Genomic DNA, 26,076 nt, shown 5'->3' with positions numbered 1-26,076 from the left:
GATAGATAAGACTGACACGCCTCGTTGTGAACTTTAAGGGGTACAAGAGAAAGAAATACAAAAAATGATACTGAGATTTTTGGCTGGCACATTCAGAACAAAGTTAACATGAATCACAAGGGAGGTTACAGGAAGACTTGGGATTGGGGACTTCATTCTGAGCATATGGAGTTTACAGTTGGATAAACAGCTGGACAAGCCATGAAGACAACTCTTGGTTGAATTAATCAAAACTGTGTTTCCAAATACTACTGAGCAGGCCAGTGAGAGGGCTCAGCAGGATAAAAGTGCTTCCAACCAGGTCTGATGACCTAAGGTTCATCTCTGGAGCCCATGTGCTGGAAGGAGAAACTCGACTCTGACTCGCCCCCCTAATAAATAAAATGAATGTAATAAAAAAAATATAAAGCTGTATGACTGAACCAATAATAGCACTTGCTGAAATAGTTTGAAAGTGGAAGTACTGTGTTGTTAGAAGAAAAATGGCCCATAAAATAATTTGCCTGGAAAAAGGATCCTGTGCTAGAAAAAGCTGGAACACACAGATAAGTTCAAAGAAAATCTGTGACCAATGTTATTGGGTTGGCCCCTTCTCCTATTCCTTTAATACACACTGATTTTAAATTCTGCATCATTATGCAGATTTTTAAGTCTTAGGTTTGTTTAGACTTGAGGTTTTTTTTTTTCCTTTAGTAAAAGTTGGAATAGAAGACTGTGGGAAGATACACCCAGCAGGTGATAGAATTGTGTGTCCAGTGCTCTAGGTCATTCATTTTGTTTTGAAGGACATTAGAATGTTCCATGATAACATGGTATTTATGTGTTTTCCATGTCACTTAGGGCCATATGGTGTGAGAACAGAGGTAAGAGTAAAGCTCTTTGTTACTGTAGAATTTTCAAGTGAGCCGAAGCTGTGGATGGAAATAATTATTGTTAATTAGCTTCAGCACATGCAGCTGTGTGTGGATCAATTTGGGACTGTCATTTCAACATCTGTTCTTCTCAGTCTTATGCAGGGAAGTATGTGCCGGCCATAGCACACTATATCCACTCCCTCAACCCCGTGAGAGAGTTCAAGATCCGCCTGGAAGGAATTGCCATTGGAGATGCATACTCTGATCCCGAATCGGTTGGTGACCTGCCTTTTCTTTCTCAATCTGTCCCTTACAGAGACTAATTCCTTTGAATTGGATGAACACCACTTTTACCTCAGAGGCCTAACTTGTGAAAAGGCAATGTTAACTTAGCTCCAATCTAATTCTTAACTAAACCTTTCAGTGTGTCAACTTACCGTTCGAGCCTCATTGGTTGCCAATGAATGCCAGGTTGTACATCTGTGGGCATTGTGCTGTATGTGTGACTTTTCCGTTGTAGATGGCTGTGTGTATAATTGTCCGCCTTGACTAATTCCAGCAAACATGAAGAGTCATTGCAAAGTGTTTCTTCTCGAGGCACAGGGTGTCCTGACCTCTTCTCTCTGGTGTTCACGCCTGTCTCTTCTGTCCCCAGATTATAGGAGGGTATGCGAAATTCCTGTACCAAATTGGCTTGTTGGATGAGCAGCAGCAAAAGCACTTCCAGAAGGAGTGCAACAAGTGCATAAAATACATCAAAGATCAGCACTGGCTGAAGGCCTTTGAAGTGAGTGCTGGGGCCCCCGGCTGCCCTACAGCAATTAAAACCATCTGAGGAGAGGCGGGGTCAGGAGGCGCACCATGCGGTTCCAGCGTTGGGGATGGTATCTATCCCCTCCTCTGTCTAAGATCAGGAGGAGGGACAAGTGGGCACGAAGAAAAGCATTGCCTGCATTTCTCTGAATTCACTTTGGCTGTTTTCAGCCCGAGATCATCCTGGCATGCCTATCTGTGTCTTTCATGAGCTGTCCTGACGTCCTTAAATGCTCTGTGGGACCTGAAGGGGTCCTGTAGCATATGGAAATCAGAAGCAAGGCAACCTGGGAAGTGGATGCCTGAGCTTCAACAGATGCTTGGAAACATTTAGAAGGGTTATGTCCACAAGCAGGCCTTCAGCTGGAGAAGTGACCTGGTGTGTAACCAAAGTCCCGTGCTTTCAAGTGTCAGGATCAAAGACTACAAAATGTAGTGTAATGGGAAAGATCTTCCAACAGAAATAGTGTGTGTGTGTGTGTGTGTGTGTGTGTGTGTGTGTGAATATTATTACACAGTTAACCTAACAATTGAACAAAGTGATGATATGATTTGGATTTGGGTTATTTAAGGTGTGGGGTTATACTTAACACTTTGATACAGGAGATGTAAAATGTAAAAGCAGAGTAAGCAATCTTCCTTGGGTGATTTTGCTACACAGCTATAGAACCATCCTGTCTGACATGCTGGTAGACGAGACAAGGGCTGGACTCCAAGGACCTCAATATGCTTGCTATTAGACTCATATTCTATGTACCTAAAGTCATTGTGACCAAGGCTTGATGTTAATAGATTTTCAGGTGCATCAAATGTGCCAATTATGACCCAAACAGGAGACGTACAAACCTAGAGAGAAAAGAAGCAGCTTTACAGTGATGCACCTTTTATGAGTAGGATTGCAGGATGGACCCCTCATGGAGGTGGCTTGGTTTGCTCTGGAGTCTGGGAACAGCAAGCTGTGCAGATGGCTTGAGAAAGGGAAGTCCCAGCCCTAGGCAGGATGCTGACCGACTCCTTTTTGTGTCAGGGTACCAGATGTGGCTGCAAAACGTGGAGTCAGATGCCTTGTGCAGATGTAAACACACAGGAATCGGGATTGTCTTGTGAGCATGTAAGATCATACATGCTTTCATGGACATTAATAGTATCTTCCAGATAGGCTTTGGGTTTTAGGCTGCCTGCTATGCTAGAGGTAGGGAAAAGAGGAAAGCTTGATAATTGAGAATTACTACCAAGCTTTATGTGGTGTGAGACTAATTTGCAAGAGAGAGACATTTGCTATGGGCTCGAAGGAGCTCACAGAGATTGTTAAGCAGTGTCAAGACCAGCTGAGAGACCTGAAAGAAGGAGGCAAAATGATGTCCGTGGCACATGATGTGACAGCTATGACACTTACAGGCTGGGAAAACTATTGGAAAGTATGAGTATTTTGTACAGTTGGAGACAATGAGGCTATGGCCCAAGGGTCTCTCCTAAACCAAATTCAGTAGAAACTTAAAAGACCTCCAATGTCATTCCTTGAAGGTATGAGATGTCTCTTCAATCACTGATCCAAGATCTTGAGATGGATTAAATCCTCTGAGTTTTCAAATAAAACAGACAAAGCAGTGTTTAGTACATTAGCCGAAGATGCTAAGACATTGTGCAGTTCAATAGGAGACAGCTATCCAAATCTCAAGTCCAACAGACTCAGCCTCTTAGATGTTCTGACTCTTATTTTAAAAATTTGCTTATTTTATTTTATGTGGGTGAGTGTTTGCTTGCATGTATATATGCGTACTGCATGCATTTCTGGTGCCCGTCAAGGACAGAGCAAGGCATCACATCCTCAGAACTGGATTTACAGTTGCTTGTGAGCCACCATGTAGGTGCTGGCAACTGAATATGGGTCCTCTGCAAGAACAGCAAGTGCTCTTCATGGCTGGGCCTCCTCCTCCTCTTCCTCCTCCTGGCCCAGGTTTTTTTTTTTTTTTTTTTTTTTTTTAAGATGCATCAATTAGTAAAAGAGCAGTAACAGCTGGTGAGAACATGGGAGACAGGCGATGCCATCCCTGCACACACACTGGTGGGGATGCTGGGCACAGAGGAGAGTCATGAGTTGTAGAAGGGTACCTGTAGATTGTGGGAGGCCTAGGGCTGCGATGGGTTGGCCTGACTCCTAGCCCAGTGTTTCTCCCTTCTGCAGTAGTTTCTGGGTATTCCACAAAACTCCCGGGGCATCCTCACAATTCTCCAAGAGTAAAATGGCTGATCTCTGGTCCCCCCTCTCTCCTTCCTGATGCTCTGAATCACAGAACATTCTCTGTGAAACAAGCTTTGATTCGAAAGTAGATTTCAAAAGACTGAATAAACTAGCTGCATTACTTGTTAGACGGCAAGTGATTTTGTTTCTTGGTGGAAGCAAACCTACTATTTTTTTTCATTTAAAAATTAGCATGTATGCACACATGTATGTGCATGTGCATACATACTAGCACAGATGCGTGCTTACGTATGCACCTGTGGAGGACAGAAGTTGATGTCAGATGTGTTCTTCACTCCACTTTGCTTTTTGAGGCAGGGTCTCTCACTTGCCTGAGAACCCAGGGATCTCCCTCTTTCCATCTTTAAAACTCGGACATTATTAGTAAGCACCATTGCACCAGGGTTTAGACATGGGTACTGAGAATTGAACTTGGGTCCTCATGCTTATAGGGTAAGAACTTTATCAATGAACCTCCCACCCTAGCCCCAGCAAATTGACTCTTTAAAGATTTAATCTAGTCAGGCGGTGGTGGTCCATGCCTTTAATCTCAGCACTCAGGAGGCAGAGCCAGGCAGACCTCTGTGAGTTCAAGGCCAGCCTGGTCTACAGAGTGAGATCCAGGAGAGGCACCAAAACTACATGGAGAAACCCTGTCTCAAAAAACCTAAAAAAAAAAAAAAAAAAAAAAAAAAAAAAAGTTTAACCTACATTCTCATTGGTGTTGAGGATGGCTTCTAAAGATGAGTTCCACAAATGATGTGCACATTCAGTACAACTTCTATCCTAGAGTGGGCAAATTAAAGACAGACACCTGCTCTGGGCTATGAACCTGTGGATTCATTATTTAACACGAAGGTATCTCCACAGTGTGAAGGTTGGAGTATAGGTATTTCTCCAGATGTAGCCTGGACCAGAATCCCTGGTTTGCCTAGCTCACTTTGGATGGTTTCTTACCCTTCTCCTTCTTTATCCAGACCCCTCATCTCTATACATCCAGATGTGGGGCCATTGCACAGCCAGAGGTGTTGAGGACAGGGAGGGTGCAGGCTGAAGTCGTGGAGGGGCTAGCGTCTCACTCATGCCTTTATCAGCGGATGCCTTGTCAAGTTACTACACTTCTGTGCATCCTAATTTCCTTGCCCAACACTAGGATAATGCTATTTTATCATATAATAAACTTAACTCATTCTTGATGGTTTTCAGAATGTGTTGCATTCACGTCATACAGTCCTTTCAGAGGACCCTCTTAAAATACATCATCAACAGCAGCAACAGCAGTAGAAAGAGAAGACATACCTTCACCTCCTCCTTCCTCTCTTCTTCTTGCTTTAACTCAGGCCTGACACTCTCCTAACATGCTACACACACACACACACACACACACACACACACACACACACACACACACACACAGCTCTTCCCTGTTGACCCATAGGTGGGGTAGCTATCTCCCTCCTTCCTCACTGCTGCTTCCAGAACACTTTCCTCTTCCCCCTATAGCACTGAGCATTTTATTTCACAGTCTCAGAGGGTGCCACCAAGCACTGTTTGGGCCAGTTGTTTACTCCCTGGTCTCTCCTCACATTCTCTGGCTGGTTTGGCTCACCGTCACTCCCAACACAATTCCTGGCAACTGTAGTATCCACCAGGGTGATGTTTTAATACTCAATGCTTGTGTTCTTTAGCAGCCTTGTTCTCCCCTTTAGTTACTTATTCCTGCTACAAAACAAAACCAAACCCAGAAAAACAACCAAGTAAATAAACAACCGAAGAGCTGCCAGAGCCATCACCCACACTCTGAAGCTGAAATATCTTGATTCAGTTGCCACATCTTATCCCTCCGGCCCACTTATGTTCATGAACCCAGCTGAAGCCATTGTCCAGCTCCCATGCCTCTCAGCCCATTGAACCACCGCCTCTTTGTGAGCCTTAAGCCCTAAGTCTTCATTTCTCTGAGTACCCAACCTAAACCCAGGTCCATCCACACATTCCAGGCACTGAGTTCCACTAACGCTTCCTCCAACCTCTTTGGCTAAGCCGAAACCCTGGCTGATGCTCCTTCTTTGCTCCCTCCATGCTGGCCCTTGTTCAGCAGCCCATGGCTGGAGAAAAGCCAACAGCCATGGCGACCACCTTTCCACGCTGGTGATGAAACCTGGAGTCTATAGATACCCGCTCCCAGCTCTAAGACCCTGAATCTCAGCCCACATTCCATGCCCTCTCTGCTCATGCTGTGGGTGAGTGTTCCAGCGACCCTGTGAAGGCAATCCCTCTCACTGGGCAAACTCCCGAGTTGAAGCATCTGGTTTTATTGTCTTCTGCCTAGAATAGTCTTCCCCTGGTTGTCTATACTCCTGGCTTTCTGCCAGGCAATGGGTCATAACTCAAATGCCATCTTCTAAGTGAAACTTCGCTTTTCAGTGCCCCCTACCTGTAGACAGACACACCCATAACATCTCCCATTCTTCTTCTCCTTACCGTCCCCAACGCACATATGGCTCTAACACGACACATTTTGCCTTGCCATGCTGATTTGTTTCCCGAGAATGTAAGTTCTACAAGGGATGGTGTTCGCCTGTTACAAATGTTCAGGAAGTGAAATGAGAAAGGTTTTAAAATGTGGGGGCTGGAGAGAGAGCTCAGTTGGGAAGGTGTTTGTCATGCAGTCCCAAAGACCTGGAATATGAGTCCCATAACCCAAGTATAAACAAGAGCTTGGGCATGGTGGCATGGGCTTGTGCTGGGGAGGCCAATCTATGCTACTTGGTGAGTCCTAGGTGGGTAAGAGACCCTGTCTCAAAGAAAACAGTGGACAGTGCCTGAGGAATGATACCCAAGGCTGTCCTTGGGCCTCCACGTATGTGTGAGTGCATGCAAATGCATATCATGCATATGAACACATATGTAAACACATAAACACACACCTATAGATACACACATCCTAACAAAAAGAAAAGTGAGAAAGAAAGACGTCCTGACTGCATGCTACAACAAGGGCTGTGCATGCTAGCCCTCCCTGACACTGTCCTTCCCTTCTCCCTCTCTGACCTAGATCCTGGATAAGCTGCTGGACAGTGATTTAACAAATGATCCATCCTACTTCCAGAATGTGACAGGGTGTACCAATTACTACAACCTTTTACAGTGCACGGTAACGACACCTTAAAAACACAGTCCTGTCTGCTTCAAACTTTGGGCAAACCCAAACAGCCTCTGATGGGAAAGTATAGCTCAATTTGAACTGGATGGCCATGTCCAACGTGTATTGCATAATTTTGTCTCCTGACCCCTGGGGCTTGTTTCTCATGGCTGCTTAGAGTGCCACCCATAATATGTGATATTCTAGACAGCGCAGAATGGTGTCTGTTTAACTCAGTGTCCCTACTAGACCTTGTCCCTGGGAGGAGGGGCTCTGGGAAGGGTGCAGGCTGAGACTGCAGCCTTGAGTGCTGGGTTTAGGCTTCAATCTGAGTCTCTTGAAAACATCCACGTTCTTTGTTATGCACTTAAGATGGCTGAGGTAATCAACACTACCCAAGCCTCCCTGAAAATATTTGCCTTGTCTTACTTTGAACTTGAGGTGTTTAGAACATTTAGGACCGCCCTCACTTCAAGGCCTCTGGAATACTTTTTAAAGTATTCAAGTAGTTTCTTTCATAAAAGTAGGCCAGAGTTGACTGACATCTTTTGTGTAGAGTTAAGTGAATAAGGAGAGCCCGCTTGGCAGTTCGGATGTGCGGACTCCTTGTCTACCACCCAGGACAATACATTTGGTTTTTAAATTGCCTTATTTATGAGCTATTTGTAAGTAAAATTTTAAGTTACTTTTGGTGGGATTCCCAGTCCTGTGGTTTTGGACAATAACAAAACATGGTAGGAAACAGAGAAACAGAATTTGTGATTATAATGTTTTTCTGTAGAAAGTAATATATTCACAGCCAAAAAGAAATTGCTGATGAAGCACAGAATTGTTGAACATAAATCCTAAACAGTATTTTTGTAACCTAGAGAATTTTTTTAAAAAAAATGAATATTTGCTCCTTTTTCTTTAAAGTTTAATGATTATTACAGAGACTTTTGAGTAGGTTTTTTTGGGGGGGCGGGGTTTGGTTTTTTAAAAGGGCTGTGGGTAACTTGGTTTATGTCTTTTACTAAGTATCAGTATTTTGCCTATGATATAATCCCCCCATAAATAATAATCAGGTGACTGTGCAAGGGAGGGGCAAGAGCGATATTAGTGATCAGCAGAAAATGGCAAGCACACCATGGCTTTAACCCACTATGCTGCCCCTGGTCCCTTAAAAGCAGCTTGACCATCTTGCACAGAGCCAAGGTCAAGGAGTGATTGATTTACGTAGTCTACCCTCTTTCCTTTCTCCGGGATTCTCACCAATGAGCTGGCTGATTAGACGGTAGGGCTGCAAGGACTAGTGTGAGGAAGAAAAGCCCTTCCCCAGGCACATGGGATACAGACTGCAAACTGAGGAGAGCCTCTGTGCTTGGCCTCAGCGAAAGGCTTCTTCCTCTTACCTGACGAGGGTGCCCCATTAAAATGTCAAGCCTGAGGACAAGTTAACAGTTTAGTCATGTCCTGTTTACCGCGCTGTGTGTTGTGAGAAAGTCTCAGCTTTCCTGCTAGGCCATGCCTGTCATCCTCCTCCTTGACACCTTCTGATGTGCCTTCTGCCAGGAACCGGAGGACCAAGGTTACTACGGGAAATTCTTGTCACTCCCACAAGTGAGACAAGCCATCCATGTGGGAAACCGGACTTTCAGTGACGGTGCCGAGGTCGAGAAGTACTTGAGAGAGGACACAGTGCAGTCGGTGAAGCCCTGGCTAGCTGAGATCATGGATCACTACAAGGTGAGCAGGGCACCTTGGCGGGGAGGTCCATCCCAGAACTCCTGGGTCACCGTGAGCCAAGAGGACATCCTTTTATTTCCTATTTTACTTCTTCCTTTCAAAAAACATCACCTATTCTATTTATACAATAGAAATAACCTTCTTTATTTTACTTCTCCAAGTTGTCTTTTTAATTGCTTCTGAAATTCCCTGTGGCCCACACCAGCCCGCATACGTTCCTAGTTAAGGAAAAATAAAGCCAAGAAGAGGCCCAGTCCTGTGTAACAATCAGTTGTCCTTGTTTGCTCTACGATGTGAAGGACAGCCTCATCGTGGTTAATCCAAGAGTGCGTCTGCTTAAGAATTGCTCCCATTGGCTGTAATCAGTGATTATTCTGCCTGTATCTGCCACAAGCCCAGCCCTCTTGGGCGATTGCGTTGGAGTGAGCAAAGACACTGTTCTAAACAGAGCAAGGCAGGCACTATGTTTAGGGTTGACATATTCCAATTGGTTGGCCACAGGAAACCCCAGTGGAAACACAGTGAACTGCCCCTCGGTCCCCGACAATGAGGGAGGATGCTAAGAACAAGTGATCTGGGTCCCTTGTGCATCACTCCTTTCCTAGTACCACTCTCTCACCAGCACCCCTGCATCCTAGGGATGGCCTGTGGGGGCATCCCTGAAGGATGAGTGCAGAAATGATGAAGGATTGCATCCACTGAAACTTCCTCCCCGAATCCGGAAGAGGCAAGAGAATGAACAAAAGGCCAGCAATCTGTAAGGCACCTTGTATGAATTAGACAAAGTCTTGTCTTCAGAGTATTTAATTTTCATCTCTCATAAGTTGTCCACATTCTGCTTCTGTAGAGTCGCGGCTTTTACTGCTCCTTTCCCGCATGAGGAGCATCATGGTCAATGATGTCTGTGTAGGAAAGGTCTTGGGGATTCTCGGTGTACTGTGTGCACGCTGGTGCAGGAAGCGTCTAAACAAACACAAACTTACAGGCTCGTGTTTTAGAATATTCCTGCCTGGAAGGCTCACCTTTTCTGGTCCTTGCCCTAGTACACAGGGTTTAACATTTGTGTAATGTCTACTAGCCAGCGCAACATGAGGAAACCCTACACTCTAGGGAAGAAGGGACCACACAAGATCAGGCCAGCATTTCAACCATCCTCACTTTTGGCTCTGTTGAGAAAATATGGTACTTGTCTCTTCTTAGCCTATTCTCCTCTCCAAGTGATTTCCTCTTTGGTGAGCTTTATAACATGCTGCTGCTATTCTGGGTGCTTGCTCTGACACCCAGGCAGGTGCGGACCCAGAGCACATGTCCATGACCAAGGAATGAATAAAAGAAACCCTAGCTATGTCAAAAATATACCCAGAAAACCTATCATAACTGATTAGGTATTTATCATCCTCAAATTTATTAAACAAAAAGCATTTAACACTTGTGTTTTAAGACATAAAAAGTTAGAGATACCATACCATAACAAAATCCAAAGTAACTTGTTGAAAAGCATTTCCAGTACTGTTCTTTACTGAGCCCTGGGATGGATGGAGATATGTACACACACACACACACACACTAGAAATGTGAGCCCTTTCTCAAGCATGCGAGGCTAGGGTGGGGCATACAGAATTCCTGGTGGTATAATGTTCCAAATGTTGACCAATCATCTCAAGCTGAGCCCTGGATGATAAAAGGGAACAACATACTAACTAGCGTACATTTGGATATTTCAACATCTCCCTTTGTTGCCCCTATAACCCAAATTAGTTGTCTCGAGTCTTCCTGGCTGCCATGATAAAATACTTGACTGGGTAATTTCCATTCTACAAAAGTATACTGCTGTCTGCTGGGAGTGAGTCAGCTTCCTGTTGCCTTCTTGCGGGGGTTCTCTCTGCCTGGAATTCCTTTATAGGATTTTAATCTCATTCTCAAGAGTTTCACCCTCACGATCCCCTTACTTTCCAAGTCCTCACTTTGGAGATTGAGCATCAGCACAATAATTTGGGGGAAAAGACAGAAATATTCAGACCCCAGCGCCTACAAATGTGAACTCCAATGAAATCTGAATATTCTCTGTATGTTTCCATTTTGGATTAGTTTCCAGCAAAAGAAAACAGTTTAGCGGTGCAGATAATGCATGTTGCCATGAAGAAAGAAGGAACTGTGCGGTCAATTGGAACTCCAACTAGACAGGGCGTCTGTGGAACAGACCCTGCATTCATGGAGACAGCTGGCAGAAGCCTCTGGCAGGGATCACTGTTGGCTTGTCCGCTGTTGATGGCGAACCTCAATGTGTATATAGCAGAATCAGAACAACATAGATTGGCTTCAGACATTAGTGTTCTTAATGTTCTATTTATGTAAGACTCAGCTCTCATTTGTCATAGAAAGCAGTGGGCCTGTTTCCGTTCATATGAACACAGGAGTCTTTTCTCAGTACTGTCTTCGGCCAATGTGAGTGCCTCTGGCAGAATGAGGAAGGCCTTCAGGAGTGTCTGGGATGGTGTTTTGTTGTGTGTTTCCATGTGAACACAGTTTCTGCAAACCAATGAAAGCAGAGCCGGGTTCTTCCAACGACTTGTAGGAGATTCAGATGCCATAATTTTGGATGGTGGAATGGTAAACTGAGATCTACACAGCTAGAATAATCTGTTGGAAGATCTAAATCTTTTAATGATTAAATCAGGTCAGAATGTTGTGAGGATTTTTAGGGGTCATGTAACAAAAGACTGTGGTGGTCTAGATAGAGAACATGCTCCAGGGTCAGGTAAAACACAGTGAATTTGGGCCCAAGGCTGTTCTTTTAACTCGTTGTGATTCAGTTTCTTTGTTATAAAATGGGAGGGGAAAAAGGGTGTGCTTTCATGATGTTTAAGAGTGAGTATATTTATAACAGTCCCCGATAGAAGAAAGGTGTTTATAACCATAATCTATTACCAAGAACTTTGAGACAAATTACCTACGAGCACGCTATACATAAGAGTGAAGAAGTGATATGCCAAGGCAGGAAGGATGGCCCAATGGGTAACGGCCCTGTCATGCAGGTGTAGGTGTGAGGACCTGAGTGCACATCGCCAGAATCCACTTCTATGTAGTCCCAATTTCCCCATGGCAAGATGGGATTCAGAGACAGGTGGATTCCCAGAATCTTGCATGTCAGCTAGCCTGGAGTATGCAGCAGCAAGTGACAAAGAGACCCTGCCTTAAAACAGGTGGAGGTCACTTCCATGTGACAAGAGAAAGAAAACAGTGACTCTCATGCAATGACATTACCAAAGGGAGAATCTTTCAAAAGTAACAGAAGTGACATTGTAAGCAGTTAATGACAGACAATTTATGCAAATTAATGCTGTGTGTAACCCATTCAGAGAACATCATACAGGATAAATGCAAAACAAATAAACAAAACAGGTATCTAATATGCAAGGTATTCTTAAAAAAAGAAAGAAAGAAAGGAATTTGCTCTCAGTAGATCTGCATTGTCAGAAACTTTTTCAAAGATTTTCAAAGAGAAAGAAAACAAAGCGTTCTATGGATAATTCAGCTGTATGAAATGAAAGGGAGCAAGGCATAGTGGGCACGCCTTTAATCCCAGCCCTTGGAAGACAGAGGCAGGTGGATCTCCGTGAGCTGGAGGCCACCCAGAGCTATATAGAGAAACTTTGTTTTCAAACACACACACACACACACACACACACACACACACACACACATCAAACAAACAAACAAACAAACAAACAAACAACCCTCCCCCAAAAAAGACAAAAAAGGAGAAAAGATTTTTAAAAAGGGAATCAAATAATGAACAGCATAGGCTATGTAACAGATCTAAAGGAATTAGTGTAAAGAAATCTCCTTGAATAACCATGACAGAGTTGTAGGATATGAGACAAATACACAAGAGGTGACTACTTTTCAATTATCAGCAATAAATAAACAGAATTTGAAATTAAAACAGTACTTTTCACATTAACACACACACACATACACACGCACACACAGGGAGGGGAACTTAGGTGTAGATCTAGTGAAATGTGAACTCACAAAACTGATAAAAGATAACACAGAATAGAGAAGTTTGCCTGTTTATGCATAGGCCAAGTTAGCATTACCAAGATGTCAACTCATCTCACCTTGATCCATAGTTTCAATTTAACACCCACCAAAATCTGTCAGCAACTCATTTTGTACATGTGAATAAGTTGATTCCAAAGTTCATAGGAAAAGTCAAAAGATGCATATTAATCAATACAACGTTAAAGACGCACATTGTTGGAGGATTTACAAAGACTTCCTAGAGTGGCCAGTACAACAGAGAAACAAAACTTCCCACAGAGCAGGCAATGGCACAGACAAATAGATCCGAAGAACAGAAAAGGACTGAGAAGCGGAGCCATGTAAGTACAGTCAGACGCTCATTTACAAGTTGTAAATGGCAGCACATAGGAGCAGGTATAATCTTAATGATGCTGAAAAACTGGATAGCCACCTGCAAAATGAGGACCGCTAACTCCAGGATACAGTATAAGTACAGTCACAACGCATGTAGATCTACAGCAAAAACACCACCAGAAAACTGAAAGGCTGAATCCTGTGACGGGGACCTGTTTCTCCAGATGTTCAGCTGGGGACTGTGCTGTGGGTCCATGTGAAGTGCGGTTCCTAACCTAAAGCTCAACACCAGGTCTGGGATGGGCGAGGTACCTACACAGTCCCCATGTTGGTAGTCACCATTCAACCAGCAGAAACAAGCAAAACCCAGAAGGACATTAGTCTCTGGGAATTTTCATAGCTAAACTCAATAAAAAAATGTACGTTTATGTCTTCTTCATGTTTCTCTGTGACCAAAGACCTGACAGAAAGTGACTCCCTGCGGGAAGGATGTCTTCAGGCTCATAGTTGAAGAGGACAGTGTCCATTGTGTCAAGAAAAGCATGGTGTTGGGAGTGGGTCACCGCCAGCGTGGCGAGCCCGTGCCCCCATCGGTGTGGTTCAGAAGACAGAGGAGAATGCTGGCGCACATCTGGCTTTTGGTGCTCATGTGGTGCTCTCCTTTTTTGTTTCTATTCAGTCCTGGATCCCAGCCTATGGGTTGGTGGCACCCAAAATCCAGCATAGGTCTCTCTTTCTCAGTTAACCCTCTTCCTCAAAGACACACCCATAGGTGAGTCTCCTGGGTGATTTTAAACACAGTCAAACTGACAACAAAGACTAAACATCTCAGTCCACAATTTAAAAAAAAAAATTACTTACCACACAAACAGGCTGCCATACAGAGTAAACAGACGTGGAGAGTCAAGATGCTTGATATGCAGGAAACATATAAAATAACTATTTATAGTATACTTAAATATGTAACATGGGGCCGGGCGGTGGTGGCGCACGCCTTTAATCCCAGCACTCGGGAGGCAAAGCCAGGCGGATCTCTGTGAGTTCAAGGCCAGCCTGGGCTACCAAGTGAGCTCCAGGAAAGGCGCAAAGCTACACAGAGAAACCCTGTCTCGAAAAACCAAAAAAAAAAAAAAAAAAAAAAAAATATGTAACATGGGGTTACAAAATAAGAAATAAATAAGGAATTATCAAATATCTTGAAGCTGCACCAGTAAGATGGCTCAGCAGGTAAAAGCACTTGTCCAGCCAAACCTGACGACCTGAGTTTGATCTCTGGGGTGCTCATAATGGAAAAAGAGAACCAACTTTTGCAAGTTGTCCTCTGCCCTACACACACACACACACACACACACACACACACACACACACATACACACACACACACACACACACACCATGACATGTGCGCACTGCCCCCAATAAGTAAATATTAAGTATATAAGTAAGTAAGTAAATAAATGTAAAAGTATTTTTAAAATATGAGACCAGTTTTAAGGATAACCAACTGGCATCAAATGAAACAGTTGTTGAATAAAACAAACAAACAAAAAAAAAAAGAAATGGCATTTACTGTGTGTCTAAGCAAACTCATCGAGGGTAAAAAGGAAGGGATGAAAGGAGAGCATTGGGGTGGTTTGTACACGTTCTTCAAGACGCCTGGCACCCGGCACCTTTCTGGTTTTCCTTTGCTTGCTTTTGTGTCTTTGCAGAACTTTCTATGTACATTCTCTGTCCGCTTATTGATTGGTTTGTCTTTGAATTGTGTAGCTGTAAGCGTTCCTTCCACGGTTTATACAAGTACCTTACTAACTCACAGGGTTTTATCTCCATGGTGTTCCTCAAGGCCCACAGTTCTTGGTTTTGGTGAATTCTCCTTGATCTCTGCCTTCTTTCATTGTGGATGCTTTGTTACTGTACCTAAGAAGCCAATGCTTAACCCAAAAGACCAGAGGTATAGTCCTCTGTTGTTGTTTTTTTTTATATTTTACTCACACAATGTACACGCAAATGAGAAGGAACATTGTTTATCTTTCTGAACCTGTATTACTTCCTTTAATATAAAAAATTCAGTTTTATCCATTTTCTCATTCACTTTATTTTTTATTTTTTATTTTATTTTTTGTTTTTCAAGACAGGGTTTCTCTGTGTAGTTTTGGTGCCTGTCCTGGATCTCACTCTGTAGACCAGGCTGGCCTTGAACTCACAGAGATCGGCTTGGCTCTGCCTCCCAAGTGCTGGGATTAAAGGTGTGTGCCACCCCCACCAGGCTTCCTATGCACTTTATAGGTTAATTTTCTTTGTAACTGAATGAAATTTTATTGTGTAGAATCATCCATTCATCTATTGATAGAGCTCCAAGCTGATTTCATTTCTTTGCCATTATGAATAGAGCAGCAATAAACATGAATGGGCAGGTATCTCTATTGTAAGGTACAGAATCCTTGGGCTAGCTCAGGAGTAGTCTAGATGAGTCATGGGAGGATGTTGGACTTGGTTCAAGGCCTTTTCTGCATTTATCAATATGACTTTGTATTATCTGTCTTACAGGCCATTTGTTGATGTGTTACATTTGTTGAGGTTCCCTCAGGAACCTCAAGAATAAAGAGTACTTGATTATGAAGAACAACCTTCTCAATGTTTTCTTAAAAGTAGTTTTCAGGTATTTTGTTGGTTTTTTTTTCAGCTATGTTCATTGGGGAGATTAATCTTCAAATTCCTTTTTTTTTTTTTTCCCGGTCTCTATGCAGTTTTTGTGTCAGGATAATGCTGGCTTTGTCACAAGGGTTTGCTAGTGTCCTTTCTTTTTCTACTTTAGGGGATACTTTGAAAAGCATTACTATTAGTTTTTTGGAGGTCTGATGGGTTCAGCCATGAATCCAGCTAGGTCTGGACTTATTTTTAGTTGAAAAAACTGTTTTTTTACTACATTGGTCTCACTGCTTGTTACAGAGTCATTTAAATCATCTTATCTTGATTTGATTTGGGGACATCATTTCATCTAAAAATTCATCCGTTTGTTTTAGATTTTCCAAATTATGGAATATATGCTTTCAAGGTATGCCCTAGTGAGTTCTGAATTTCATTAGTATCTTTTGCAATGGCTTCCTTTTCATCTCTAATTTTGTTAATTTAAGGCTTGTCTCCCCTTTGTTTAGATTGGCTAAGGGTTTTTCAGTCTTATTCATTTTTTCAAAGACTTGCCTCTTTGCTTCATTGATCTGTGTTCACTTTCATGTTGTTAATGTCTGTCCTGATCTTATTATTACTTTCCATCTGATTTGGGCCTTGGCTTTCTCTTGTTTTTCCAGTGCCCTAGGGTATATAAATAAGCCATTTATTTGCAATTTCTCTGATTTCTTAACATGGACACTTACAGTGATAAACTTCCTTCTTCAGACTGCTTTCATTATAATCTATATTTTTTAGTTTCTGTGTTTTTATTTTCAGTTACTGGGAGCTTATTGATTTCCTCCTTGATTTCTTCAAACACCCACCCACCCTTCATTCAACAGTGTTATTTAATCTGCCTGATTTTGTGTATGCTCTATAATTTCTCCTACTGTTGATCTGGAGACCTACTGCATTGCAAACAGAAGACAAGAAGTTATTTCAGTTATCTCGTGTTTGTGAAGACTTGTTTTGTGTTTTAAGATATGATCTAATTAGAGAATAATCCATAGACTACTGAAAAGAACGTGTGCTCTACAGTGTTTGCATGGAATGCTGTGTAGAAGTCTGTTAAGACCATTTGATCCATGATGCCATTTAGTTCAGATGTTTCTCTGTTTATTTTAATGTATTAATTTGTTTTATTTGGCTGTTTGCTTTTATAAGACAGGGTATCGCTATGTTACCTTAACCAGCCTGATCTTGATGAGTAGATGAAGCTGGTGTTGAACTCAGATGGATCTGCCTGCTTCTCTCTCCCTAGTGCTGGAATTTCAGCACCCACCGCACCTGGCTTTCTGCTTATCTTATGTCAGGCTAACCTCCTGTCTATGGATGAGAGTAGGGCATCAAAGTCACCATGGATACTGTGTTGAGGTTGGTCTGTGATGTTAGTAGCTTTAGTTTCATGCCATTAGGTACACCCGTGTTCAGTGTATGTTTAGAATTGTAGTGTCTTCTCGATGGCTTTCCCCTAGAGCTGTATGGGGTGACCTCATTTATATCTGACAAGTAGGGCTTGAACTTTCTAGCAACCCTATGAAAGCTGGAACAGAAGCCTCATGGGATGCTGACCTCATTAGGGCAAGGAGAGGAGATGAAGTGCTCTGTGTATACTGACTGCAGCAGTGAGGTGGACGGGATCGGAGCCTCGTGGACACACACTTGGCACCAGGACAATGGGTTGAGCTGTTGACTCCCAGGTGCATGGGCACTTTGTTCCCTGGGGTACGGACAGGATTGAAGCCTCACCATGTAGAGTCCTCACTAGGCTGGCAGCTCATTGGCATGCTGACCTCACAGGACAATGGGTGCGGCTGAAGTATCCCTGGTACACTGACCCCACCATCTCAACAAGCAAGGCTGAAGCCCCACAGATATTTTTACCACAAGGGGAAGTAGGCAAGACTGGAGCCTTTCGTGTATAGATGGTCCTTGCCAGAACGATGGGTAGAGCTGGAGCCACACGATAGGCCTTGCTCATGAGTTCAGAGGGCACGGCTGCAGCCTCCTAGGAACAGGGTTCAATATCTTAAGGTGGATGGTCCATGTGTGATTACATTTCTTATCATGCTTCTAAACTATAGATAAGCTAGGATGATGTGTGGTCTTTGGTGTGTGTCTGTGTGAAATTTTACTGAAGGCACATATTGACTACTTTTATGCAGATATTTAATTTACTGTATTGTAAACATTTGGACTGCTCTGTGGGAAAATGTCCTGAAAGCCTCTCAACCGGATGTAAAGAGTTGTGAGGCAGTGTGGTGGAGAAAAGACCCTGATCTACCCTCATAGAGAATTCTAACAACGTTACTCAATATTGGAAAGAGATCCCGTAATCCAAACTAGCGGTAACTACTAGAACAATCTTTTGCACCTGGCTCTACATACCAAGTGCTTGGCATCGGATTAGCCCTGTAAATCAGACGCTATTACATCCTTTTGGTGGTGGTGTGGAAGATCATTCAGGGTCAGAAGTCAAAGTTCTTGGAATTTGGGATCCCCCGCCCCTTTTCCTTTCGGATCTGTAAAATTGTATCTTATCTCATAGAAAAGAAGCATTCTCAGGGTGGCTGTGTACCCTTGTTCATCACTCTATATTCATACCCTGGCCCAGGGCCAGGGGCATGGCAGACAACTCAATAACCCTTAATCAATGAAAAAGGAATTGTGGCAGGAACAAAGGGAGCAGTAAACGTCTTGATGGGTCGCAGATGTCACTAATACACTTCACTTCCTTTCATCTTCCTTTCCTGTTGTCCTGAAGCTCTCCTTCCACAGCAGCTGTGATTCTCATGACTCCCTTTACATCAGGGGCACCAGGGGAACTTCAAAATCACCCAGCCATGGCCCTCACCACGAAAGGAGCTGATGTAGTTAGCAATAAGCATATAGTGGCGTGCAGTAAGTTTTTAAAGATGAAGGAAGGAAATAAAGGGGGGAGCTACAGAAAGAAAGGAGGTTCATGTGGACAGTAAACTGTCCTCACAATCATGAGCACAAATCATTTGACCCCTTAATTGCCATTGACTGTATTGTATATGTGATCCTCCTTCCTCATGTTAGCAGCATTTCCAAACAAGTCAAATATAAATAGTCTCACTTAGATAGACTGTACCCTGATTTTAAAATAGTAGAGTTGGTGCCCAGCAGATGGCACATCCCTAGACTATCAGAAGCACAGCCAGTATTCATCCCATGGAGCTGCTAGCTTTGAAACTTCAGCTCTTTGGTGAGGTCCCCTGGTCCTTTGGTTCTTTTCGGAAAGGACATTTCATTGTGCTCATTTTCCAGAAAAGTTGTGAAAATGTTGTAGTTCTCTTCTTCCTAAAAAGTGCATGGGCTGCACATCCAAAGGCAGTCAGGATCGAGTTAGCGTTTCTGTGTGAAGTCAGTGTTTCCACTGGTAGCAGCGGCAGCTTGCTACAAAGGAGCCAATGAGGCCCAACCCTTCCCACTGCCCCTGAATCAGAGCCCACCTGTCTTCCAAGTGAGCTAGCAGTGCACTACAGGTTAGGAAGGTATCTTCCCTAAGTGGCTGTTCTAGCCAACACACGCTTAGGCTTTTAAAAGCTAAGTGGCCCCAGGATAGGGCTTAATGTGCTGTGTTTAAAAGTTCATCTAGCCAGGAAATTGTAAATATAAAGTTACATTTCCCTGTCACTTATCATTCTACAGCTCATTAAATGTCCCCTAATTGCATCTTCAGAATTCAGGGTCTTAATGTTTCTCAGTTTCGCCACCAGACTGAGACCTTAACACCCGGGTCACTGGTGTTTGATTTGGTACTTGAGGCTATCGAAAGAGTTTCCCTTAGGCCTGAGGAGGCCCTGATTAATGAATGTGACTTAGAAGTTGAAAGGGTAAATCTTTCTAGTTTAGCTTGTTTTAGCACCCATTTTAATTGTATTTCCTTAAGAACATCTTCTAGTGACATGTTAATGATACTAGGGGCCAGAAGTCTGGGTCTGGTAAATGCCTAATGTGCCAAGAAAAACCCTCACATTTGAACGAGTCCAGTTCTTCAATTGTTGGTTGGATCCAAGCGTCCCTTGAGCCACAGGGCAAAAGCAGACTTTGTTGACCTTAAACTTAATGGGACCCCCTTCTCCCATGCTCTTTGAAGACAATGAAGGCAGTGACAGTATTGTTCCCTGAGACACCACAGGAAGGAGAAAGGTGATTATCAGTGAACAGTAATGGAGGAGAAGGATGCTCAACTGGGATTATTTATTTTCTTGTCGTTGTAGCCTAGCCTACTACAGACAATCAGTTGTCCCTTAGAGCCACATAAAAATAGTGTGGGCACAGACACTTCTTCTTGCTGAGTCCTTGTAAAGTCAGTCTACCTGTGTTGGTCACAATCCAAGGAAAGAATGGAATGAATTGCCTGTATGAGATGTGTCTCCAGGCACTGCAGCTGGTTTTTTTGTTTGTTTGTTTGTTTGTTTGTCTGTTTTTTTAAATCATTAAACATTTCCATAAATAAAAGGGAGAGAATGTCCACAAATTGTGAAATAGAATTTGATTTCACCTGAATGTAGGTAGCATCTTTGCATGGTCATTCTCTAAATTTAAGTTGCAAGAAATGTTCAAAATGCAGACCTGTGTGCATTTCCCCCCCTTATCTCTAATCTACAGGGCAGCTACCTGAGAATTATTTTGTTAAGTTGCTTTGCTTGGCAAGCACTGTCATTTTGTCAGGGATTTACTTTGTTATTTGAACACACTTCATGCTAGAAACATTAAAAAGTATGTTGTCGTTTAGGGCAACAAGAAAAGTAGGATTTAATCTGGAACCATCCAAATGTGGCAGAGGGATGATAGTTTGGAAAGAAAGACAATGGACAACAGTGACATTTGTTAGGTGGAGCCTGAGAGCTGGCGACCAGTAAACTGAGAGTTAGTCCTTTAAATCCAATTACTGGAAAGGCAACTGCTAAAACCAGGCAATTCTGTCAGTCGACTTTGCAAAGATGATGTAGGAATGGTCGGAGCCTATGCAAAAAGATGATGCAGATGTTGAATGACTGGACTATTGGATTCAGTAGATTTCAAAACAGTGGTCTAATACCACCCACTGGGATGGGGGAGGATGCAGCACACATCATTTTTTTAAAAACATAAGCAATAAACTTTACTCGTATTTAATGTTTAAATTGGGCCTGGGGTGACGATATGGTCTGTATCACTTGTCAGACAGTCTAGTCAGGATGCAAAACTAGTGCTTGTGTTTTGTTTGCATTCTCTGATCACCACCACCACCACCACCACCACCACCACCACCACCACCATCATCATCATCATCATCATCACTACCACCTCTATCATCGTTCAAATTATTTTCTACCTAGTCTGACTCTCAGCCATGTTCCTTCCATGGCGATTTCCCATTCTTCTGAGAATCTATAGCTTAATTCAGTGGCATCTGGCTCTGGTCTGTAGATGGGGAAAGAAAACAGGATTCCCATACTTCCCAGTGCCCAAGGAAGAAGCCACAACAGCAACCTGTAGGGCTCTTCCTAGAAGATTTTTATTGAAGGATTTGCCCAGTCTATATTGTGGGAGTTTTTCAACCTCACCCTTGCTGGGGGACCATCTGTTACTAAATATGGCTGCTATTGTTACTGTAAACAAGCCTTGTCATAGGGGGACAGCCAAGGAAACCCAGGGCAGGCTTCTTATGTGACATGTGACAGAGTGAAAGCTGAACCCTGGGGAGGTGCCCTGACCTTCCCGGCCTGATTTTTCTGCTCCATACCCCAATGGGCTCTTATCACACTGTTGCTCCATTTGTCTCCATGGCCTCCGGCCAGCCTCTGTATTTGTTACAGTGATTTGTGCCATCTTTTTAGCCTGTTTGACATTTTCTAGAAAGAATGAGGAGAGGCCTGCTTTATTCTCCAAATGAGGGAGCTGCACTTCCAGAAGAAAGTAAGCCATCCCAAACCTAATTGCAAGCTAATGGAGTGGCCTTGATGAATAGAGCCATTGAGTGTGTGTGTGTGTGTGTGGGGGGGGGACTTGTATCTGACTGACACCAGGTTTTCCGGTGGAGATAAAAACTTTCCCCGTGATAAGGAAAAGTCAGCTATTTGATTTCTTTTGTGAAGTTACCATGGCTCCTTTTACTTCGCTGCCCTCCTGGGTGGGCTCTACGGGCTCCTCTCCACAGATAGGAATCGGACTCCTGGAAGCGGCTCCCCTGGCTCTTTGGAGGAATGCCTGCTTGCTCTCCACACCCAGTCCCCTTGTAAGAGAAGGACAGAGTAATCTCTATTCATGGAGAACTAGACGCCTCTCAAACTGAAAGGCAAGCGTGTCACGGGAGGAGAGAATGCCAGTGGGCCAGCCAGAGTCCATGGTAGTCTGCAACCCATGAGTGCTCTGTGCCCGGAACACTGCATGCTCCCCCACCCCCACCCCACCCCCACCCCACCTCCACCTGGGCATTCTTCCTGCTACTTTTGAGAGCTTCAGCGTTCCTATTAATGTCTTTTGCAGGCTGCTTAGGATGTCTCCCACAGCAAAGCCATGCTGCTGCCCTCTGGCACCTGATGGGAAATAGGCCTCCCTTCCCAAAGCTGCACTGTGGCACTGCTTCCGGGTTTGCTTCTCTTGCCATTCCGGGGAAGCCTCTCCATGTCTAGCAATACTATTGCTTTGGAATCTGAGAATGGTGGTAATGATAGGGAATCGGGGGAGTCAATAGTGTGCGGTGTGTGTGCGCGCGTGTGCACACACGCACATGCATTCTGGGTTGGCAGACACGATTGGGAGTATCTGCTGTGCCCCTAAAGTGTCACGTCTCCTGTTGCCTTAATCTAGCTTGATGACATTGCAGACTACAGCCAGGATTGGCTGACCTTGAAGCTTCTTGGGTCATTGGGCAGCAGTAGCAGAGGAATCAGTTCTTTCCAGCACAAACTTAACACAAATTATACCAGAGCCTTATAACTGAAATAGAATGCAAGCCACACATATTAAAATCTTCTAGGAGGTACATTAAAAATATGAGTGGCAATGAAATCAATTTTGATAAGATACTGAGCCTAATTAACTGTACAAATATAAAATGTTGCATATAATTATGTACATATTTGTACATAGATAAAATATATAAATGTTATTATATCAGTTGCAGTAAATACTAAGAAACCATTGAGGTATTTTGCATTGTACTTTGTATAAAAAGTTCAAAGTTCCGTGTGTATGTTGGATTAAAAGAGTTTGGACTGGCCACACTTTAAGAACTCACTAACCAGCCTATTAACAGCACAGATTGGTACTAGATTTAACTACCCAGAAATGTCAGTACTTTTTTTCTTTGCATGGTTGTTTCTGGTTGGTTAGTTTGTGTGCCAATGTATACACATTAATTAAATACATTTAATTATGGGAAAGGAATTGCCCCCCCCCCTTCAGAAGGCTAATGATATTGACAAGCCTGTTGTAGCCTTTGAGGTTGTCCCTTGAACATGACCTTGAGGTTGCCCTTTGGTAGGAAGACACCCCCTCTTCTGGGAGGACTTCTGTGGGAGAGTGGAGAGAGAGGCTTGTTCCTGGGGTGTGTCCAGCTCATTCAAATGCATTTATTGGTAACAGTTAGTGAACATTCTTGAGAAATAAGTGATCAAGAAGGAAAGAGACTGATCCCTGGAGAGGACCACCAGGACTTGCACGTTCAAACTTAGCAGAACATTAATCTGGGTCATTACGGGATGTCTTTTGCATTGTGTTGTTCCAAGGTAGTTGGTGTTTTCTGTAAGACCCCTGTGTGGGAGCACTGGCTTTCTGAATGCTTCTCAAGTTGGCTTGGCTTCGCGCTCCCTTCTACAAGCAGCTCAGTTATTTAGCGTGACATTGTGAGCAGAAGCGATCATTTTTTGGCTGAAAGGCCCCGTTTGTGCAATCGCTGGACGTTCACTCAAGTCTGTTGCCCCTCTTTCACTGTTCTCCATCCTTCTTGACCAAACCAGCCAATGGCGGACTGGCAGGCGCACGTGATAGTTATTCCTAGCTCACTTCCCTGCCTCCTGGTCTTCCCTTTGCCCACACTTGGAAGCAAATCTCTCATTGTAGGAACGGCCTGGATGCAGGTTCGACTACTCTTTCACTCAACAGATACATTATTATTTTTCTGCCTTAGTCCTTTCCAAGTAATGCTGGGGACTCAGACTTCCTGTGTAACACACTCCAGAGTCCCTGCAAAACCAAGAAAGGAGAAGGGCCGAGATTGTGAGGCATGACCACGGGAACCAGATCTTTGTCCTCGGAAGGGCGATAGCTTTGCCTCCACTCAGGACAATTCCTGAATGTCCTACTCCTTGGTTGAATTCAAGTTTTTCTTTTGCTTTTTAAGTGTCTGGGAAGCCTTTGAGAATTATCCTTTGTTGAGCTGGATATTAGTGCAATTAATTCTCTCGGTTCAGAGGCAAGGCACCAGTGGGTCCCGCTAATTGCTTCAAGCAGAAAGAGCTCCCAGAACCTTGGAGACTGCAATAGAAGAATGATAAGAAAAGCAGCCAAAAAAGGAAGCGTGGAAGGCTTCATTGCAGGGGTTTTGATGATTTATCATCTGCAGGGAAAGTTTCTTTAAAAAAAAATTTTTTTTTTTGATTACTGAACAGGAGAACATTCAAAAGTAAGACAGATAGAGGCCCACTGGGAATGCTGTGTAGCCTGGAACAGCTCAGGCTTCTGTTCAATCATTTCCCCAAACAGGAAACCACAAAATGTTAGAGATTAAGGTCACTAGATCATTGGGAAAAGAGCATAAGTTTGTCTGCAAGGCATTATGATGTATTGTGAATGGGCCAAAATGCAAGCATAAATCTTTCACCGAAAAATGCAACAACAGAATTCTACCCTTCACACAAAAGCCCTGTTGCTTTTCCACTGTACCAAGAGGCCCAAGCTGCCCCCAGCAGCATTTCTGTAACTTTCCTAGTGAGGGGACGCACGGTTGGAACATAGGGAGAGAAGCCTTGTGCTGTCTGTGGGTGAGGTGTGTGTTTTGCTTTGCCTTTGCACACTTACAAATCAGACAGGTAAAGTTTAGGTCAGTAAGTGGGCCAGGTGCCCTTTGTTTTCTACCTTACCCTTTTATACTGGTGGCAGTGAAAATACACCAGCATGAACCTTCATACACAGCTCTGTCTCAAGCTCCTTCTAAGTTGTGGAGGCTAGGTTTAAAGCACACCTCTCCATGTTCACCTCAGTTGTCTTGTGGCATCCCTAATTTATTTGAGGTGAAGTCTAGGTTGAGAGAGCTGGAGCCTCTCTGGATGGACCTGAGATCTGTAGGGTGCGTCTGGGAGGTATCTGGTTATGACCTTGAGACTGAGGCCATCTTATGCCATCATCTGACTCTGCTCCTTAGAGACAAAGAGAGCTTTCCTGCTGAGAGAGTTACTCCCCGGGTGAATTGCTGATTAATGTACTTTGAGAATCTGCCATGTTTATGGTTTGAGTTGTTAACATGACTAGCATTGCAGAAAGGCCGGGTGAAGCTGACTTCTGTTGGCCCCTCTTCTGAGGAAAACATCAAAAATGAAAGAGCAAGTGTGCCTTTCCTCTCCTGATTGTTCACTGTTTTGCAAAGTTTGGAAAAGTCGGCTGCATCAGGGTCACCCCTTTTCAGATCTGTTCCCAGGTGCTTGGCCCCTCAGCTACCCGTATAAATATTTGTCTGTTGGACAAACATGGGATGACTGAGCAATCAAACCATAAACATCACATCACCTAGCTAAGTGAGAATGCTGTCAGCGCCATCTCAGACAAAAGGCCACTTTCCTTCCAGCCAGATGGAAAAGACACTCAGCTGCCCACAGGTCCAGGAAGGGGAGGAAATAAAGAAGCAGTGTTGGAATGAGAACTATTGAGGGGTTTTGTTGTTGTTGTTGTTTTACCCCAGACAGAGACATGGGTACAAGAAAATAAGTCTTTTCTGTTCCTCAAAATAAAATTGACAATAACAGCGCTAATGTTGACTATAAGAGACAACTGCCCTAACTTCTATGTGTGAGGACACTAGGGAAGGCTAGAGTCACATGGTGGGAAGCCACCGCCCAGTGTCAGCTCACCATGACTGAGGGGAAGTAAGAGTGCAGCTTGGCCAGGTTCCACTGTTGTAGTTTGGACTCCTGTTACATATTTGATAGATTGGGAGATTTGAAAACAATGGGGCTTTGTTTTACTGTTTTGGAGGCTGCAAGGCTGAGATCAAGTGCCAGAGTGGTTGGCTGCAG

At 43.6% G+C, this 26,076-nt stretch overlaps 1 protein-coding gene across 1 annotated transcript in view; it reads left to right on the top strand.

Moving 5' to 3' along the window:
- The window catches only part of Cpvl (carboxypeptidase vitellogenic like), a 107,515-nt gene that overhangs the window by 44,099 nt on the left and 37,340 nt on the right, over positions 1-26,076 (top strand). Inside the window, exons 8-11 of the mRNA XM_028864211.2 lie at positions 1,007-1,129; positions 1,510-1,641; positions 6,965-7,063; positions 8,603-8,776. Coding sequence (XP_028720044.2) covers positions 1,007-1,129; positions 1,510-1,641; positions 6,965-7,063; positions 8,603-8,776 — 528 coding nt within the window. The remainder of the gene's footprint in view (positions 1-1,006; positions 1,130-1,509; positions 1,642-6,964; positions 7,064-8,602; positions 8,777-26,076) is intronic.

Source organism: Peromyscus leucopus, chromosome 3 (assembly GCF_004664715.2).
Source record: "Peromyscus leucopus breed LL Stock chromosome 3, UCI_PerLeu_2.1, whole genome shotgun sequence".
NCBI lineage: Eukaryota > Metazoa > Chordata > Mammalia > Rodentia > Cricetidae > Peromyscus > Peromyscus leucopus.
This window is presented reverse-complemented; position numbering and strand designations above follow the sequence as displayed.